Below are 21,024 nucleotides of genomic sequence, written 5' to 3'. Positions count from 1 at the left end.
ACTTGTTGTGCTTCTGATCTTGCCAAACATCTCCCCCAAGTCACGACTATGCTCTCCAGCTTCTGTCGATTTGACAATCACATCATCTATGTATACATCATTGTTTCACTATATCTATTGGTTGAACACCTTGTTCATTAACTTTTGATAAGTTGTTATAGCGTTCTTCAACCCGAAGGGCATCGTTATGTAACAATAATTTGCTTGGTCTTTCATGAAGGCAATTTTCTCTTATGCAAATATGATTGTAACTTGAATAAGCGTCAATTAGACTTAACATGCTATGTCGCGAGGCTCCATCCTCTCATAACTCATTTGTCTATATTTGGAAAGGGATAAGAATCTACTTAGGACAAGCTTTGTTCAAATCATTATAATCATTGCACATTCGCCCCTTCCCATTCTCCTTCTTAACTTCGTCAGCCACATAGTGTACTTCATCTCTCTAGATAATTGGGCTGCTTTAGTTGACCACTTATGATCAAGCCTTTTGAATCAAACTCAAAGTTAGGAAAATGCAATAATCCAAAAAAGAGGAAAATTAAGAGAGTAAAAAATTTGAAGTGGAGCTCGTCTTTGACATTGTTTAAGCGGTTCATTAGAATGTCTTCATCACTTTTTCATAACCACAAATAAGTGGCAGGCATGTGTACAAGCCATTATAAACATATCAAGGGGAAAAATGTATCATAACACTTATTTTGACGATTTTAGACTGTCACAAAGCGAAAATCTTAATAAAACACATTTTGTGGCATTCTAAAACCGTCATAAAACATAGGTTTGAGAGTGGTTAACACTATAGCATGGTTTATGAATCACTTTTGTCGCGTGGTTTATTAATCACCTTTGTTTAGAGTATGATATGTGATATGCTATGCAGATTTCACCAGAACCTCAACATTATATATCAAACGGCTGGATAAATTATTTTGCCTTGTTATGGGCTAAGCCCAGATGGCTCGGCCCGGTAAGAAAATCGGGTTTATTTACTTTTTTAACCCCGTCCCTTTCAACGTTTTCGTGATGAGATACTCAAAATTGAACTCCACACTCTCGTGAGTCCTTCGTGAAACACCTCTTTGGCTATGGCGGCTAATCTTCTTCCCGCATCAAGGTCTTCTACAACGACGTCGTCTCAGGAGAAACGACACCGTTCCATCTTCGAGGTTCAACCGAACTTCTTCGACTCTTGCCTCCTTCTCCCTTCTCCTCACGCACCCATTTCCGAGCACCACCACCGCCACAGAAGGCTCAAAACCCTCGAACCATCATCGGACGACGTCGTTTTGGACGATGCCCCTCAAAACGCCGCCGTTTCGGTGCCTAGGTGGACCTGCAATACCTGCAAGGCGCAATTCGATTCCCTTCAAGACCAGCGTTCCCACTTCAAATCCGACATTCATCGATTCAATGTTAGATTCAATAAACCCTAATTTTCAAATTTCACTACCAAATTGGTCCTCTATATTGTGAGCTTGATATGTTCATGTTTTGATTGTTTTCTGTATTGAAAATAAAATTGAATGCGAGTGGTTCTTATTGAGCTTATGTAATGGGGTTGTTACTTGTATTGATGATAGGTGAAGCTGACAATTGCTGGGAAGAGTATTGTGAAGGAAGAAGATTTTGAGGTGCTGACATCTGAATTTGTTAAAGACTATGATGTGTCTAGTATATCTGGATCAGAGAGTGATGATGATGACAGTGAAAATGAGTCTCATAGTCAAAATCAAGTGCTTGATAAATATGGTCAAAGCTTTAAACAGAAGCTGTTCATCCGTCTTCAGTCAGGGCAGAGAGTTTCGGTCTGGAAGGGCTTGATTATGAATGTGACTGATAGTGTGTTGTATGGGAGTGAAGAAGTGGAGAAAGACGTGTTTGAGAAGCTGAAATCTCTGACTATTGAGCCCAGGGATAATACTCGTTTGAGAATCGTTCTGCTTGCGTCGGGCGGGCACTTTGCCGGGTGTGTCTTTGATGGTGATGTGGTTGTGGCTCACAAGACTTTTCACAGGTTAGAATATGCTTCTTGTTAGTAATCATCAAACATAATAGTTCTACTTTCTAAGATGTATTGTATAAAAAAATGGATACGATTGAAATTTCATTTAGGAAGACTGTTTGGGGCTTTGGGCTGCAGATTAGCAATGTGTGCATAATGCATACGTCATTCAATCATGCTGGAAGACTGATATTGAAATATCATCAGTGAAGCATGCATGATTGTCAGTGGTTTTCTGTTTGAGGTCCAGTCCTTCGGAAGTCTTGTGTCGGGATAAATTGTTGCTATTGTATGTGTGTTTTCTTTTACATGGGTGAGTGAGGCTTGAGCCAATGAGCCCCGCAGTAACTAGTAACACTATTAAAGATCAATGCTCTTGCCTGTTATGTAATGATGTTGCAAGCTGATTTTGTAAAGCTGATTTCTCCGGGGACAATAAAAGCAGTTTTATTCTCCTAAGAACTACTTAGGACTTTCTGCGTCATCTTAAGTCATTCATAAATCAAATGGGCGTTTTACACAGCCATTCATTTTTCATTTGTCAAAACTCAATGATTTTGCAACTTTATGCAATGATGTTGTAAGCCAATTTTGTAAAGCTTATTTCTCTGGGGACAGTGAACACTTGAAAGCAGTGTGGTTCTGCTGTAACAACTCATGTGGGACTTTCTGCTTCGTCTTAAGTCATTCATTTATCAAATGGGAGTTTGACACAGATTTAATGCTCAATTATATATTTATGCTGTTGACTTATTTGATTTTCCTCTAGATTTAGAATTAGTTCTTAATGCTTAACTCATCTATCTTTACTTTCTGAGAATAAATACAATGTTGAGAACACCTTTCCTTTCAATATTGTTTTTCTTCACGGAGACAAACCCTGGGGATTATATCTCATATAACTTTGAAACAATTGTACGATTTTTTTAAATTGACATTTTAGTTATCCGTTATGTGATTATAACAACGACAACAATGGCAGTGGTTAATGATTTATGCCAATAATATTTATCAGAATTGTTGATATTAGAGTTCTAGTGCTTTATGTATAGAGTGAGGGAAAGGAGAGAACAAAGACTAAATACTCCAAAATTAATATTTGACATGATATGAGATGATATGTCGATTGTTACAAAAGACAAAATACTAATTTTTATTTATACTTGTACTTAATTATAATTTAATAAGGAAATAATTAATAAAATATAAGGAACTATGCAAACCAATTCTAAGATGTCACCTAATATACTGTAAAACATTCTTAGATGCTATATTGATATTATTCTTCATATAATCTAACAAGAATAAAAACAAATATGTATAACCTTTTCACTCTTTCAGCAGTTTCTTTCCTTCCCCTTTTTACTGTTCCCAAGACAGCAATGACCTATATTGCGCTTCATAATTATTGACCAAATATGTATGTATTGCTATTTTGTTATCCATCTTTATTATTGCTAGTTCTATTTGAAAATTGTACATGACATTTTAAAATTTGTTCTTAAACTCTTATGATTCTCATACAGATATGTTGTAAGGGCCAAGGCAGGGAAAAAGCAATCATCTAAAGATGCTTCTGGCAGGCTTGCACATTCTGCTGGGGCTTCACTTCGTCGTTATAATGAACTTGCTCTAAAGAAGGTGTTCTACTCAAATCTATATCACTTTTCTTGCCAGTTGTTAACCTATTGTTTTGCACTTTGTTATTCTGAAATTAACTAAGAGTAAGCCTATTTATAAATTATTATGCATTGTGGAATTGGAGCTAGTTATATACTGGTTTAATAAATCTAAGATATGGTCAATGGTACTATGCTTTATTATTTCATTTCGAGATGTGGAAGTGGAAACTTGTGTGTATGGACCTATAATTACTTGAAATTAGTAAAGTACGGTAATTTTTGAAAACTACTGAATTTCTCTTTTTAATTTATTGGACGAGGGCAATATAATTTGTTAGTTTGCTGTTTCTGTTACGAACCAACAATCAGAATTAAAAAATCTATTCCTCCAAGGGGTTTCCCTTACAACTGAGCCACTGCTCTGTTTCCTGAAAGAAATAATTAATGGTCCTAGTCTCCAGCTTATTTATCTAACTAGTCCCCTCCTGCTAACTAACTGCTATAACAGTCTCTAACTAATTTCCCCTCCTCCCATATCCTAACAATTTACTATATTGAAAAAGGTATATAATATGTTTAACTTAAACTGCATTAAGATTTTCTCCTCATAAAGTACAAAATGCCTACTCAAAATTATTTATAGTTGAAGTAACAACAATAGCTTGATGTGTCAAGATTTTAGAACTCCTAATGTCATCTGTGATTATTTATGAATTCTTATTTTAGGTAGTAATATAAATGTGATAATTAGCCCTATTGGTCTCAAATTTTGACAAATTGACTGTTTTAGTGATTTTTCTTCTAATTTTACTAACAGACACTTATTCTCAAACATGCATGGCTATGCAAAAAACACTGCTTGTTGTTTGTTACCCTTGTATTAGTGTTTGGGTGCATATTCATTTGTGTGCAACAGCATTTGAATTGGGACTGATTATTGGCATACCAATGTTTTAGGAAGTTCATGAACTGCTTGCTGCTTGGAGACCTTATTTTGACGCTTCTAGTTGCATTTTAATACACGCACCTTCAAGTAGTCGTCAACTGTTTTATGATGGAGAAAGATCTTATTTTACCAATCCGCAATGTCCTATTAGAAATATTGCTTTGAATGTTAGGAGGCCAACTTTAAAGGAAGCAAAACGTGTATATAGCCACTTGATGCAAGTATCCTATGAAGCAGATGAGAATGAGATTTTACAAAGCAACCAAGATGACTTGGTACCAATTCACATAGCTGAAACAAATAGCAGCCAATCCTCCAGCAAAGGGGACATGGCTGTGTTGGATGACAAAGATAAAGCTGAAGCTTGTTCAAGTAAACCAAATGATGAACTACGTTTTTCAAGTAATGAAGAAAGTGAGAATGAGCTTCCTGGTAAATCAACTCCGTTACATGAAGCTGCAAAATCCACCGACACTCAAAAGGTTATGGAACTCCTGGAACAGGGCTTGGATCCTTGCATCAAAGATGAGAGGGGACGAACCCCGTATATGTTGGCACAAGACAAGGAAGTCAGGAATACTTTCAGAAGGTTTATGGCGTCAAATCTTGACAAATGGGATTGGCATGCTGCAAAAGTGCCTAGTGCATTGACCAAAGAAATGGAAGAATCGCAAGCTGCTAAGCAGGTGATTCTGATACTTGTTGGAATAAGTTTTGAATTCAGATTTAAAATTAAATGGCAACGTTTTTTATTCTCCATCTCGTTTTCTCTTAATTTTTGATAATTTACTGATAAATTTATTGGTTGTAAAAGTAAGCTTGGGAATAAGTGTGACTGGTTGAAATGTGTCCTTCATATCAGGGAACGTTGTTAGGAAAAATCCATTTCTGTTGTCAAATGTTGCATATGTGCCTTGATGTGTATATATAGCTAGCAACACTGTGGCTAAGGGATATTGTTTATCATTCTTTTTTAGGCAGGGCCATCTGAAATTATTTTGTACATATATGTCTAGGAAGGATGTTATCTAATATGTACTGTTCAACAATAAGTTTAAAACAACACATAAATAAAGTCTGGAATTTTATGAGTTTGTTCTATTGTGCTAGATTTGCCTCATAAATGGCATGTTTGATGGCTGAACTGACTAATTGAAACAAGGCATATCCAAGCTTTAAATAAAATTTGTTTGCAACCTGGCCTTCTCGTAGTCAGAGATAAATGTTCTGCCTCTAGTCTCTACTACTTCATCTCAAGTTTTGATGACAAAATCTTAATGGCTTTTTTGGCATGAATTTGTTAAATATAACTACTTTTAACTGTATCCTGGTCCTTTATTCACTCCATATCTTGTTTATTGAAGTATTTTAGGCTTTTAGCTTTCAAGGAGGTTTTTTTTTTCATTAATTGCTTCTAATATCCAATGTTCTCTATTTGAATTTAAAGTTTTATTTTGTTAATCAAATCTAAGAACTTCTATGACTGAGTAATCATTACTTCCTTTTGTGCTTGTACAGGCAGAAAAAGATGCTAAGAGAAAAGCTAGAGCAAAAGAATTAAAGAAATTGCGTAAAGCAAAAGAAAAGAAAGCTCAGGTACTATTTTATAATTTAAGTGTCTGTAATATGCTGACCTTGCATTAGCTTTTTAGCACTTATTTTTGATAGCATTTTGCCTCTGTCAATAAAATGAATTCTATTGACAGTGTCATATCTTTGACATATACAGTCTTCAATCATTGTTGACTTCAATTTATTAGGGTATACCTTCAAGATTTTAGAGTTGTCTTGATAGTTTTGAAATAGTCAACTAGAGTGATAATGGTCCCTTCTCTTTCAAAAACTTCCTGTCTTCCTTTCTACCTTTGGCTACCAAACATTACACAATTAACTTGTGCTTGAGTCTTGCACAAGGGCGCATGAACAAATGAGCTTTCTGGTGAATTATGAAAATGAAATGGACTCTTTCACTTAACCGATTTTCACGTTCGATTATTATTCTTGGCTCCATTGCTTGTGCTTCCTGTTTGAGGCCAATACCTTTGCCAGCTATAGATTTTCTAAAGAATTTTTAATGTAAGGCTTTAATTTGCCACATTTTGTGTTCCACATCGCATGTGTCTCTACTATTTAATCCATCGATCTTCATTGTTGTTGTTGAAAATCATTGTTCTGAGGAATCGTGAATGCGGTGTTCAGGCTGAAGCTGCCTTGCATAAGAATGATTCCAAAAGTGTAGACCATCAATTGACTGGTCCATCATCAATTAAGGGACAATCTCAACTGCAAAGTGGGGTGAAATTATCGAAAGAGGTTTGATACTGAAACTTTTGCTGGCTTAAAATCTAAAAAAGATCACGTCTTTTGCAATTTTCCCGTGCTTAAATCAAGCTACGTGTTTTCATAACTCTTCCATCTGAGTATTTACCTCTACTGTTAATTATAAATGAACTATTGAACATTTTATTTTTTATTGTTCCTGTTTTTATCTTGAACAGGAAGAAATAAGAAGAGCGCAGGCTGAAGAAAGAGAAAAAAGAGCAGCTGCTGCAGAAAGAAGAATGGCTGCCCTCAAAATTCAAGGTAATAGCGCAACCACTGCACCTACTATTTCAGAGCCTAAAAGTGGATTAGCCGGTGACATTTACTGTTCCTGTTGTAATTCATCGCTTGCCGGTAAAGTTCCATTCCACCGGTATAACTACAAATACTGTAGCACATCATGCATGCATGTACACAGGGAGATCCTAGAAGATGGATGACAATGTCTCATATATTTTATTTACTAAATTGTTTTTGGTGCAAGTCAAGATTGCAGTGGATATATTTTCTTGGTAAAGTAATCTAGGTTGGGTAAAGGTAGAGAGAAAAGGGAGAGAAATAGCCATGTTGGAAGGGCTCAGTGGTGAATAACATGAGATTTTTGAAGGAAAAAGTGTGTTTTTCCATTCCAACATTGATGCAGCTAGAAATTATAATGATATATGCTGCCTTCACTTTGTGCTTTGCCAAACATGAAAATATAGCCAATGACACTAGCGCGCACGACATTGATCTTGGATCATTTTCTTGTATTTTTCCCAGCATGGGAATTTGAGTTAAAGTATACTCCCTTTTTGCTCTCATCTCTGGTTACCGATCTCATTCCCTCTTCTCTTGTTGCAGCTACCATAATTTTTTTGTGCGCCATGGCCGTCACCGTAATAAATAAAGGTTTCAAATTTAGAGCTTCTAGGCATGCTTTTCACAAGTAAGGGCAAGGGAAATTTCTTCCCTTGTAAACTTGTACAGGGCTTGTTCGTGATCCCATCAAGAATAACAGAACACTGGTTGAACAAAGGTTATGGCTGGTGAACTTTATAACTTCATCCACAAGTGATTGGACCAGGAGTGAAAGAAACGTCAATTATTTAAAATCTTTTTCATCAATTCACTTAACACTAAAACTTAATTAAGTTAGTAACCTTGAAACTGTAGTTAATAACCAATTCATATGAAAATTTGCAAGTCCACCGGCCATTGTGACTTTACTCCATAACGTGAAGGAGAGAAAAATCTAAATGACACTAATGGAAATCGAAATGTAAGTGTTGAATGTTATGAATGAATGGTGTTTTAGTTTGCAGTTTGCATAGCGATAAATCTAAAGTAGTAAGATGTGAAAATAGAAAAAAAAAATTAATATTGTATCTTTTTACTTATCATAACCAAATAATCCAATGATTATGGGTTGAATCAATTCAATGTGTTATGTTCAACTAATTTTCGGTTATGTTTGATATTTGATTTGAACATAGCGCACGTCATTGAAGTGTTCACGCAGAATTCAAAAAGTGGTTTAGGACTTAAGGTGCTTCAATCTCAAGAGGAGAAAGGCGGAAGTTATTTGTCATGTATGAGGAATCAACTTCTTGAGTCTTAGACATACCATCCATGGTAACGAATGAAATAAATCAAAGTAACACAAAAAGGGAAGGAGTTGAATTATTTTTAAAACTTTTTGCAATTGAACTAATAACTTTTCCTTCATAAGTTTTTTTTTCTTCCAAGCCTCTTCAGGCTCAACAATCTTTGTGTAAAGAAGTTTTATACTTTAAGTTCTCCCTAAGAGATGATAGAAGAAGTTGTGAGCTCTAAGAACTCTTGTGTTTTGGCTAAGGGTTTAAGATCGAAATATAACAAAGTTTTACAATAAATACTTAGTAGCTCGTGGGAAATATGCAATGTAAGAACTCATTATCAAACTTAATTTCTTCGAGACTTCTTTATATAACCCCTCGGAAAATATGACTATTAAGGAGTTGGGTTAAGCCTTCACTCTGTAGATCTCTAGCTTGATCTTTGTAAAAATTGGAGCTAAAAGAGTGGCTTGGTAGAAAGTGATGTCCTGCTTTCAATTTCGTACAACGTCTATAGTTGATTCTGGTGGGTAGGCTCTTCGTCAAACAAAAAGTGAATAGAATAAAACCACTTTTCATACCCTATAATAGAGGTCACTTTCAGTCTCTGACTTATTCTTGGTTTAGGTCCGAGTTGTTCTTGTAAGACGAAATAGACCTTGATAATGCAAATCCTTGAGTCAGACGAAATATACGTGAGATAAGGTCTTCACATATGATGTAGAACAATGTGTTCTTTAGTGTGAGACAAAATCTTCTTTAATTTGGTATAGGACAATAAAATAGGTAGTGCTTGAGGCAATTATTCCTTAAATTTATAATTTATGCATTGTTATTACCAAAACATATTAATTATTAAGGTAGCGCTTAATAGACATGTGAAAAAGGAACAAAATATGATATCTAGGTCCGTTCTGGGTTTGCCATATTTTTAATATGGAATAGAACATGACATAAGACTCCAGGAACGAGACACTTTGGTTCCCTGAAATAGAGTGGAACTGAACAGTTTAAATTTTTTTGTATCCAAACAGTTTAAAATCACTTATTTCATAGGAAGCATCATTGATAATAACCTAAGCCTCAATTAGTCATTACCCACACATTACCCAAACATGAACAAACGTATATCAGAGGCTATGTTAACATACCAAGTAAAATAAGTCTCAAAATTCATACGAAGCATCACTGATAATAGCCTAGCCTCTGCATCTTTCTCCTCAAATTTTGTCACGATCAATTTCAGCTCTCCAACATTGCCCCCTAAAATATCTTTGACGAGTTCATTGAGACTTGTGAGAGGGCAGATGATAGATATCATCTTGTTCAGATTAAGGCAACTATTTAGATAAACATTGACATTAGGCACCAAATTAATATTTTTCTCATTCCCACGATTCTCCCAGAAGGTGTGAGGTTTTGATTTCAGCTTCATTTTCAGGATTCTAGGCTTGTTCTTTTCTATGATAACCCTGGGCTTTTGACATTCCAAAATTCCATCCATATTGTTTGCCAGGTAAGTTCTGTAATATTTTTTTCAGAGTAGGGCATGGACAAATGGAAAGCTTGATCATGATAGTCAATATGGAACTCCCCAGGGAGGTCAATCTTCAACGATCGAATGTTGAAGTATGTATCCAAAAACTCTATAATAGAAAGATTGATATATGGCCAGGAAATAAAGCTGGACTTTAATAGCAGAGGAGGTGCTATGTTAGTCTCAAATTCTTGCTTTTCCAGCCAGATTATCCTAACGTCTTCCCCCTTAAACACAAAAATAGGGCAATGTCTACAGGAGTTGATATCAGATCATAGTAGGGAGTCATTATCATGTCCAGAAGTCCAAAGTTAGAGTGTAGAAGGGGCATTATGAGTGGCTCTAAGGTTCTAGGAGGGAATCTGAAAGTGAGTGACTCACCCTATGCAAGACTATCTTGTAAACCATCAGTGAAATGAGTAACTTTTACCCAACCCGAGTCAACTCTCTCCCAACGGAAGGATGACAATGGTAGAGATCGTAGCTTAACGATCAAAGATGCCGACATGATGTTATTATATATAACAGTAGTAATAGACTCCACACCGTACTTCAAATCCAGAGTTACAACTCTTCTTACATTGTCTTTTAGTTTCATATCCCACACAAAAGTTCTATTTCCGGAGAAAATGTGAACATCAAGGGTTCCTAGATGTATAAAATTAGTTCTAGCCCTAAGCCTTGTAGCCTGCAAGTATCTAAGGGGAAAATATTCCCCAGCCAGAATGTCACCCTGGTTTCCAGAATCTACATCATCAGTAGCATGTGGGTTGGATTTGGATCCCCCGTTTCACAGTTCTAGACTCTCATAATTTCCAGCTTTTGAATAAGAGTTTTTAGCCTCAATCTCAATAACTTCTGAGTTGCTACCTTTCTTTCCAGAATCTACATCCTCAACATCATGTGAGTTGGATTTGGAACCTACGTTTCCCAGTTCTAAACTCTCATCATTTTCAGCTTTCAGATCAGTGTTTTCAGCAACATTCTAAGTAAGCCCTGAGTTGCAACCTTTCTTTCTAAAATCTACATCTTTAGCAGCATGTGGGTTGGATTTGGAACCCGCGTTTCCCAGTTCTAAACTCTCATCATTTTCTGCTTTGAGATAAAAGTTTTCAGCCTTATTCTCCACAACCTCTGAGTTGCAAGCTTTCTTTCTAGAATCTACATCCTTAGCAACATGTGGGTTGGATTTGGATCATTCGTTTTCCTGTTCTATACTCTCGTCATTTTCAGCTTTCGAATTAGAGTTTTCAACCTCATTCTCACAATTCGCACCAATGACCTATGAATCCGAGGTCTGGATCTCGTGCATCAAGTGACGAAATCGACCTTATGATATGGTATCTCCCAACTACCACCTCATATTTTCACGTATCACAATTTTCACCAATTAGTTGACTAATAATTATCATTCTCTCTTTACTATAACTCAACATTAAATAATAATGTTTCAGTCAAATTATAACTTCAATTTAAGATGGGTCCATGATTAAAATGGAAAGAAATTAATAAAATAAAGATTAATAAAATAAAGATTTAAATACTCTAGAGGTCCCTGAAATTGTCTGCCGTACGAAAATAAGTTCCTGAATTTTTTTTTTCCGATTCCGAATCCCTAAAATTATTTTTTTAATCAGAATAAGTCCCTACTCGTGTTTCCAGCCTATGTGACTCAATTTTTGCTGAGTCATTTATTCCACGTGGCTTTTCTATTTTTTTAAATACACATATATTAAAAAAATAAAATTAAACATTTAAATTTAAAATTAAAATGTTATTAACCTAATTAACCCTAAATCTATGTACCAGAAAACCCTAACTCTAATTTGCCCTAAATCCCTAAAAAGATTTTAATATTAAATTTAAATGTTTAAATTTAAAATTAAAATCTTATTAACCTAATTAACCTTGAATCACTAAATCTAATTAACCCTAAAAAGATTTTAAATTAAAATTAAAATATTTAATTTATTTTTTTAATCCATGTGTATTTAAAAAAAATAGAAAAGCCACGTGGAATAAATGACTCAGCAAAAATTGTGCCACATAGGCTGGAAACAAGAGTAGGGACTTATTCTGATTAAAAAAAATTTCCAAGGATTCGGAATCAGAAAAAAAATTCAGGGACTTATTTTCATACGACAGACAATTTCAGGGACCTCCAGAGTATTTAAGCCTAAAATAAATAAGAATATTTCGAGACTTCCAAGGCAAGCTGAATGAGAGGTAGAAAAAGGTGGTTAGTTTCTTCACTCCCCTCAATCACACACAGTTCACTTCACTCTGCGAGATTCGGTAATTAGGGTTTCGAAATTCCCGCCAAACCCCTCTCTCTCTCTCGCGCGCGCACTCTCTCTGTCACTGCAATGGCGGTAGAGGAGGAGAAACCGGAGGTCGTAACCACGCCCACGGCGGCGTCAAAACCCAACGGCGGCGAGAATTCTGCAAGGAAGCAAGTGTTGAATGTTGGCCCAAGAGATCGCATTGTGTCTGTCGCCTCCAACTTGGCTTCGCAACCACTTCACAACTCCGATCCTGGCGTTTGGGGTGTCCTCACCGCCATCTCCAACAATGCCCGCAAAAGGCAACAGGTTCCACCCCTTTCCCCTTCAAATCAAAACCCCATTATCTTCTTTTCAACAATAATTTCTTACAAGCTTCCAAATTTGAGTGAATCCCAATTTTATGTTATCATAATCCTCAAATTAGTCACAGACTTAAGAAAACATAGCTATAGGTTCTCAATTTGTTTTTAGTTAAGTCACATTTGTTTTGCTTCCTAATTATTAAAGAATAATTTTTGGGGGAAAGATAAAGTTTGAGGACTAATGTGAATTTTGTTAATTGATTATATTGTGCTGTGACAAATTATGTTGACAGGTTGTTTAATTTTTTTTCTGCATTTAATTGTTTTGTTTAACTAGGTTTTGAAATTTTTATTTGATCTAATGATTTTAACCAGGGAATTAATATTTTATTAACTGCTGATGAGCACTGCATTGGGCGATTGGTCGAGGATGCGCGTTTCCAGATTGATTCATTTTCTGTTAGTGGAAACCATTGCAGAATATCGAGGACAATTGTTACTAACGAAAATAAGGAGAACAGCACATCAATATTATTGAAAGATACAAGGTTGTGGATTCTTTTAAGAGCTCAGGTCCCTCCTCCTAATTGAGAGGAAGAGAAAGTTTTTTCCTTTTTTTTTTACCCTTACTAGTGTTCTAATCTTTGCAAAACCTTGTTCAGCACAAATGGAACTTACCTGAACTGGGAGAAGTTGACAAAGAATGCTCCTGCTGTCAAAGTTTGTCATGGTGATATTATATCGTTTGCTGCGCCTCCTCAGCATGGTAATATGAATTCCTTCCAGTGATTCTATATTCCCAATTTTCCTTTATTCTCATTCCATTTTTTCTCACCATTGTTGTAGACTGGTCAGTGCTTCAGTTCCAATTACTAATTCCCTATGTATGCTGTTTTTAAATTCCTTTGATTTGACTATGAGAAGTATTGCAAAATTGAAGAAAATATCAGAGAAGATTTGATGAACTATATATTTTGGTTCTCTTGTTCCAAATTGGCACAGGGAAAGTTAATATTACTATTTACTATATTTATCTATCCTTCTTTTGTATATTTTAGTTCTTATTAGTTAGAAGAAATAAGCTATTGCCCTATATACAATTTTTTATTTAATTTTTAGTTCTTATGTTATATTTCCTTTTGTTTTGGATGTTCTTCATTTTCTAAAGTTGGTCAATTATTTACTTTTTCCTTTTTGTTTATTTTTGGGGGTTAAAAGTTGATGATTTGATGTATTTGAGCATTTGTTGCCTTCGATGCATAATGTATTTGCAAGTTTTTTTTGCAGTATGGGGTCTATCTCGAAGTTATTATAATTTTGTTTTATGATGCAGAGCATGCATTTGCTTTTGTATATCGAGAGGTACTTTTGTCCACCTCTACGCAGGACAATGCAGCTGCAAAACGAAAAGCAGGTATTGTTATGATTAGCAGCTCAAATATTTGCTACAAAATTTGATCCTACTTGCATTTTACCCTGATCTATGGTTGTAAGTGGAATTCAACCTTCTAACTTATGCATATTTGAAGTTTCATATGTGTTGCTATTCATAATTTCATATACACTTGATAATACTAATTTCTTCCATTTACATAATGTCTGTCGATAATTGAGATAAAAAAAAATACATTGATTTTGATATTGGTATTTGCTTCTGCTTCACTTGTGCTTCTTTCTTTCTTAAAATCTTTGTTTCTCTTTTCTTGAATGTTTAGAGGATTTTGTTTCTGAAAACAAGAGATTTAAAGGCTTAGGCATTGGCGCTCCTGAGGGTCCCATATCTCTTGATGATTTTCGAAGTCTTCAGAGATCAAACACGGTGTGTTAACTTAGAAGAGTTGAAGTATTAATGACTATTATAAAGTTTTTTCTTTTAATTGTAATTAATCTTCTTGAACCTTGACAGCAATTAAGGAAGCAAGTGGAGGATCAGGTTATATTAATTGATACTCTTCGGACTGACAACCGTGCAGTTGTTGAGCGTCATGAAAGTGTATGTATCATTTATGACCTTACATGAGCAACACTGAATGTTTGTTGACTCGAGACTCCCCTCAATTTTTTTACATATACTTCATTTATGTTTTTATGACCTCTCCTTGTCTCACAAAGGAGTGCACCTGTGATCTTTGGCAACTACCTTTGCATTCTAAAAGAAATATTTAATCTTGATTTCGTCTTTATTTATTCAAATTATTTGTAATCTTAAATGTCTTACCTGATTCATGATCCATTCTATAGGAATTAAATTCTGTCAAAGAGTCGGTTGCAAAATGTTACCTTGACCAAATAAAAGAATTACAACAAATGGTGGATCTCAAACAGAAAGAACTAGAAGATATCAACAGGGCATCTGCTGAATTAAAACATTCCCTGGAAGATCTGAATGGAAGGCTTAGTGCTTCTATGCAGTCATGTGCTGAAGCAAATGTTTTAATAAGCAGGTATACGATTAATTAAATTCTTATATGATTCTTCACTTCTAAAATACTGATTTCATTTTCTTTTAATAGATAGACCATCTGTGTATGTATTGACGTATTGTATATGCAAGTGATTCATATTCATGTAGTTTCAGCTGCTCCTTGGGTGATTGTTTTTTATTTATTTTTACTTTTCCATTATAATAACAAAAAGAAGTGGTTTCCGACGGTTATTCCCATCATGGTTGTCTGTTAAGAGTTAAGACTACATTGGATTAATTCTTAGGTCCTGTTAGGAATCAGTATTAGCGAACCAGAAACAGAGATATAGGAAACCAAAGATTTCACACTTTTGGCAAAAAACCTCAATATAATTGAAACAAGAAGGAAAATCCTTTGTCACAATGGAATTACCCTTTTCAAACTCAAGAGGTTATCTCCGAGAATCAATCCAAAAGAATACAAATAGACATCCCCTAATAACAGAATGGAGTAATAGATATAGCATTTAAATCTATTGTCCTAACTAACTTCCAGCTGTCTTGCCATCTGGTAACACCTCCTTAAGTTGCTTTCTTTCTCGCTGCATAGACTATTCACTCTCCCTTGTTATCTCTTTCACCTAAACCTGGAGGCAACTCGTCCTGGACTTGGTAGTTCCTGATAGCTTTCTTCAACTGAGATACATGGAAAATTGGGTGTATCCGTGCTTGTGGCAGAAGCTGCACTTAAAATTCCATAGCACCAACCTGTTTGACAATCAAATATGGCCCATAGTATCCCAACATCAGTTTATTTGACCCTTGTCTATAGGGTTGAATCTTCAAGTACTCCCAATCTTTCCACCTTAATGTCATGAGGGCTATTAGAGTAGAGTACACATTACTCTGATTAAGAAGTTAGTTACTGTTAGTAGTATAGTTAATATTTGAGTTAGTTACATTCTGTTAGATTGAGCTGTCATTACAGCTGTCACATAACTGATTCTGTTAGAGTTGGTAGCTTTCTTAGCAAGTCTTGTATTCTCTATAAATACTGAGATCACTCATTGTAATCTTTAGCTTTTCAATAATGAAATTCAGTCACATATCTTAGAGAGTTTAACAAGGGCGCCTTCGTGCATCGGCAAAACGTATCATGTAAGATTTTGGGCTCGCTGGTTCATATCCAGCAAGTCGGACCAAATTATTAGGAATCAGTATTAGCCAACCAGAACCAGAGATATAGGAAACCGAAGGGTTAACACTTCAGGTAAAGAAACCTCTATATTATTGAAACAAGAAGGAACTTCCTTCTTCACAAGGGAAACTCAGGAGGTTTTCTCCGAGAGTCAATCCAATAGAATACCAATGGACATCCCCTAATAACCGAATGGACTTTTTATCTATTTACCCTAATTAACTTCTAAACATATATCTCCTAATACATAATTGACTAATAGGTATTATATTTATGTCTATTTATCCTGACTAACTTCCAACTGCCTTGCCAACTCATAACACCCCCCTAAGTTGCCTTCTTTCTCTATTGTTTTCTCTTTCCCTAACAGATCTATGCCTTTGTCTTTGGGGATGCCTATTGCCAAAATCTTTTCCTTCTACTGCAGTGAGAGATTAACGTTGCTTTCCCCTTTGAATTGACTTGCGGAAAGTGTGAGGCTCAGCAGTGTTGAGTCTTTGATAACTGATATTGAGATAAAATCTACAAACTTGTAGATTAAAATAATTTTCCGATAATTGGTCAGAACTTGAAAACTTCTTGGGTTTAATCTGTTAGAGGTAAAGTTAGGAGAATTGCATCAACAGTGACCATCAAGTTTAATGTAATTTTTTTTTGCTGATTTACTTTCCGATGTCATGTAAGTATTAAAGAGATAGTAATTGGTAACTCATGTTTGAGGGGGCTATTTGCAAATAGAACAACTTGAAGTGCCCATTGAACCTATGATTCAATCCCTTTACACAAATGGTCATGTACTTGGTGGTTTGGCATGAGACAAGCTTGACAATTTAGCTTGAGGTTGATTCTCATCAGAACTGCTAGGATTCAAGAATAGCACTTTCATTTACTTTACTTATTCCAACAGTCTAGATTCAAGATTTAGTGAGCCGAAATCTTGCAACTCCCTGATATTTGTCTTACTTAATTGTTTCATTTTACACACACACAAGCACATATTTGAGCGTGCATACACATGTCTGTATTTTGCTTACCTATAGGTGTTTTTATCTTAGACCTGTAACATGTGACCTATGTGGGTAAAGGTAAGATTTGTTTAACTTGTCTTTTCTATGTCAAAGTGTTGAAACAGTTAAATTAATTTTGAATTGTTTAGTGCTATTACTATCATAGAAGTATGGTCCTTGGTTGGATGGTTTCTTCTAATTTGTTTCAGATGGATAATATTTATGTTTCAGTGTGGTAACTGTGTCTCTCTTCTGCTTACAGTCAAATGGCAAATATAGCTGAACTCAAGGAACAATTAGATGAAGAGCGAACTCAGCGCAAAGAAGAGCGAGAAAAGGCTGCAGCTGATCTAAAAGCTGCTGTTAATAAAGCCCAGTCTGAGGCTCAGGAAGAATTAAAAAAACTCTCAGATACTTCCTTGAGAAGAGAAAGAGAGCTACAAGAAGCAATAAATAAGCTACAGGTTTGGAAGTTTAAATGCTTAATTATTAAGAAACTGTTCTCTTTCTGCTTTAAGGAGCTCACAAGTTGCCTCTTATTATATGTTGTAGGAGTCAGAGAGAGAAAAGTGTTCACTGGTCGAAACCTTGAGGCCCAAGCTGGTATGTTTCCATTTTTGCTCCTGTTAGCCAGGCCAAAGTTTTTTGTACTTCATATACAGATTTTCCTCTTATTCCGTCTCTGTTGCAGGAGGATACTAGGCAAAAGTTAGTGGTCTCTGATAACAAGGTTCGGCAGTTGGAAGCCCAAGTACATCAAGAGAAGCTTAACACTGAAAATGGAATGAAGGTAATTAGATAATTTTATATTGAGTATCTTTTTGCGTTATATATTTTGGTTGGTATCTAGCTGAGATTAAATGCCAATTCATGGAACAGAAAGTAGAAGAACTTGAACAGGAAACAAGAAGATTAAGAAAAGAGCTTGAGAGCGAAAAGGTAGATATAAGAGTTCATTCCATTTAATGCTAAATATATTTTGATACAAAGGTATTTTTTTATGGAAATCATGTCTGCTTTACACCCAGGTATATTTCCATTGTTATCTTCATGAACTGCAAAAAAAATTATTTGACAAATACAATGATTTTAACTGTGACCCGTGCTCATGGTCCAAATAATGAAGATTCTCATATTTATATTTTGGTTGGCTTTCTTGTTGACTATTTTTCTCTCTTTTTGAAGTTTTTGTGTGTAAGTTTCTTTGGTTAAAACTTAGATATTTGTTGTTCTCGTTAGCAGGCAGCTCGTGATGAAGCATGGGCTAAAGTTTCAGTTCTTGAGCTTGAGATAAATGCTGCAATGCGAGATCTTGATTTTGAGAGGCAGAGGTTAAAAGGAGCCAGGGAAAAACTTATGCTTCGGTAAGGCTCACGTGCCGTAGCCTATGATCATGGGGCATCTGTGATTTGAAAAATTTATAGAACAAATCAACGTGATTATTTTATTTTCCAACATAGATTACACAGACATGCTGGCATAGAATCTCAGTGGACATAGGACAGGACTCGAGCTGCTACTTCTTTCGGCTACTTTATTGCAATTATTTTGTTTTTCATTTTATTATAATAACTATATGTATAGGTTAAAATAGACAAGAATTGTTAAATTTTAATAAGAATCTTCGAAAGGACTGCGTATATACTAGGGTCTTGTGAACATCACTTTCACAGGTATTAACTAATCTTTAAACTGGTTTAAAAAATAAAATGAGGTATAAATATGTGGAACAAGGATATGATTATTCAATTGTTTAAGGAATCTTTTTTCATGAGATCTTTATAGTAATTGCTGCTTTTTATGAACCCTTGTTCGATTCATTCAGCTTTCCTCTATTAATTGAGTGCAAGTTGAATGGTGCTATTTCTGTGGCATGTTCATGACATAGAGGCTTCTGTACTTAATTATGTTGTTTTGATTATTAATATACATTTTTCGACTATATGCTATTTCAATTGAAATTGGGGATCTTGGTTCTGTAAGTGGGTTATGCCATTCTTGTTTGAGTCTAGCTGCATGTTTACAAGTAGCTGTTTCTTAGCATGCAGCATTGTACTGTTTTTTAAATGCAATTTGACGGTTGTGCTTTGGTCTGCAATGCAACATGTACACCTGCCTCATTCTTCATGTTGATTGTAGATTTCTAGATTTTGCAGCTGAAGCTCATTGATGTCATGCAGGGAAACACAGTTAAGGGCATTTTATTCTACAACTGAAGAGATACAAGGACTGTTTGCTAAGCAACAGGAACAATTGAAGGCTATGCAGAGAACTCTAGAAGATGACGAAAACTATGAGAATACTTCTATAGATATGGATGGAGTTATAGGTGGAACCTCAGGCAGAGAAAAAGAAGTTGCAGGGTACCATAGCAAAAATGTTGCCAAGGCAGGATCAGCTACTGCACAGAAGCTCAGCCGAGATCAAGTTGAAACATCGAGCCATGAAGCAAGTATCACCGAGAAGCATGACTGTGATATAAGAAGTCAAGAATGCCAAAACACACAGGAGGCTGAATTCACCAGTGCTGACCACGACCATGGTACTAGAGGTGGATGTGGTTCCGATACTGATTGTGTTGACACAACAGCTTTGGTGGAGGGAGACGCCGTTGGCACTGAACGGGTTCTTGAAACTGAAAGTCCTACAAATTACGGTGAACGGAATTTTGATTTGAACGGTGGTCCTCTAGATGGGGACACTATGCAACTTGAGGATGAAATCAATGTACAAGAAACCGAGAAGCATGTTCAAATGCCTTGTCCTGAAGTTTCACAACATTCTCAATCAAATATTCATGTAGACACTGAAAAGACCATTGAGGATACAGAAGCTGGAGGCACAATCAGAACAGCAGACCTTATAACTTCTGAAGTTGTTGGTAGCTGGGCTTGCAGTACAGCCCCTTCTGTGCATGGAGAAAATGAGTCTCCGAACAAAGACAATAACGAAGGTTCCGGGGCATTACATGATTCAAATATCCTGGTGGCCGAGAGCCAGAACACTCCTGATGCTGCCGCTGCTGCCCGAAGGGATGAACGACAAGCACTGAGTGAGATGATTGGCATTGTTGCGCCTGATTTGAGGGAGCAATTTGGAGGTTCTGCATATGATCGTGATCAAGACCGAAAAGACCAGAGTGATTCATCTAACTCAGATACTGAAAGCTGTAGCAACACTGATGGTGATGACAGAGCTAATGTAAAGGTTGGATCAATATCTGATGAAGAAACTCAGGTCAGCGACAATGTCGAGGAGGATCAAAAGCAGGATGATGCCATGGAAGAAGATGATGAAGACACTCAAGAAGATTCATATTCTTAGACAAATGGGGGTGTTTTACAAATAAATTTTGGCATGTAAGTTGTGAATACTATAGTAGTCTCCTGTAATTTATCTTGCTTTCCTCACCCTCTGTAATTATATTTAATGCATTTCGTTGTAAATTTTATTATTTATATGGGTTTTCCTGCCATTTTGTTTCATTAGATTCAAATAATGAGGAAATTCAATGAGATAGAACTTACATCTTGGCATTTTTTGAAAGAATGGCTTACAAATGGGTTTTCCTGCCACTTGTTAACAAATGGCTTACATCTTGGCAATTTTTGAAAGAATAAGACCAATAAATTCTCAAAATACAGGGACAATAACATATTTAAGAAAAAAAATATTAGTTTCTACAATTCTATGAAGTTTGACAAAAAAAAAAATCTCTAAAGGACATCTAAAATTGATACAAGAAGTAATCTTTTATAGTCTGACACTCTGAATGTAAAATGAAATTTAAGTATTAGCTTACACACTTTAATAAGAACT

General features: G+C 35.6%; 2 protein-coding genes across 4 annotated transcripts; both read left to right on the top strand.

Moving 5' to 3' along the window:
- The first annotated feature begins 1,011 nt into the window (after positions 1-1,011).
- Positions 1,012-8,198, top strand: LOC130728153 (uncharacterized). Of its 2 annotated transcripts, XM_057579521.1 has the most exons (8): positions 1,012-1,415; positions 1,584-2,017; positions 3,532-3,646; positions 4,585-5,259; positions 6,092-6,169; positions 6,773-6,886; positions 7,072-7,156; positions 7,739-8,198. In XM_057579521.1, the coding sequence occupies exons 1-8, from the start codon at positions 1,089-1,091 to the stop codon at positions 7,825-7,827; spliced, it is 1,917 nt and encodes a 638-aa protein (XP_057435504.1). In that variant the 5' UTR covers positions 1,012-1,088; the 3' UTR covers positions 7,828-8,198. The 2 variants fall into 2 exon arrangements, with proteins under 2 accessions (XP_057435504.1, XP_057435503.1); XM_057579520.1 differs by lacking the exon at positions 7,739-8,198 and having other exon boundaries at positions 1,014-1,415; positions 7,072-7,698.
- A 4,026-nt stretch (positions 8,199-12,224) lies between these two features.
- On the top strand, positions 12,225-20,680 carry LOC130728152 (uncharacterized). Of its 2 annotated transcripts, none has more exons than XM_057579519.1 (13): positions 12,225-12,600; positions 12,972-13,144; positions 13,259-13,362; positions 13,930-14,010; positions 14,312-14,415; positions 14,503-14,589; positions 14,838-15,040; positions 17,468-17,669; positions 17,758-17,808; positions 17,897-17,995; positions 18,085-18,144; positions 18,448-18,569; positions 19,386-20,680. In XM_057579519.1, exons 1-13 carry the CDS (start codon positions 12,376-12,378, stop codon positions 20,527-20,529), a joined length of 2,655 nt encoding a protein of 884 aa, XP_057435502.1. In that variant the 5' UTR covers positions 12,225-12,375; the 3' UTR covers positions 20,530-20,680. The 2 variants fall into 2 exon arrangements, with proteins under 2 accessions (XP_057435502.1, XP_057435501.1); XM_057579518.1 differs by having other exon boundaries at positions 18,445-18,569.
- The last annotated feature ends 344 nt before the right edge of the window (positions 20,681-21,024 follow it).

This window comes from Lotus japonicus, chromosome 1 (genome assembly GCF_012489685.1).
Source record: "Lotus japonicus ecotype B-129 chromosome 1, LjGifu_v1.2".
In the NCBI taxonomy this organism is placed as follows: Eukaryota; Viridiplantae; Streptophyta; class Magnoliopsida; order Fabales; family Fabaceae; genus Lotus; species Lotus japonicus.
Note: the sequence above shows the minus strand (reverse complement) of the source record. Positions and strands in the feature narration are given on the sequence as shown.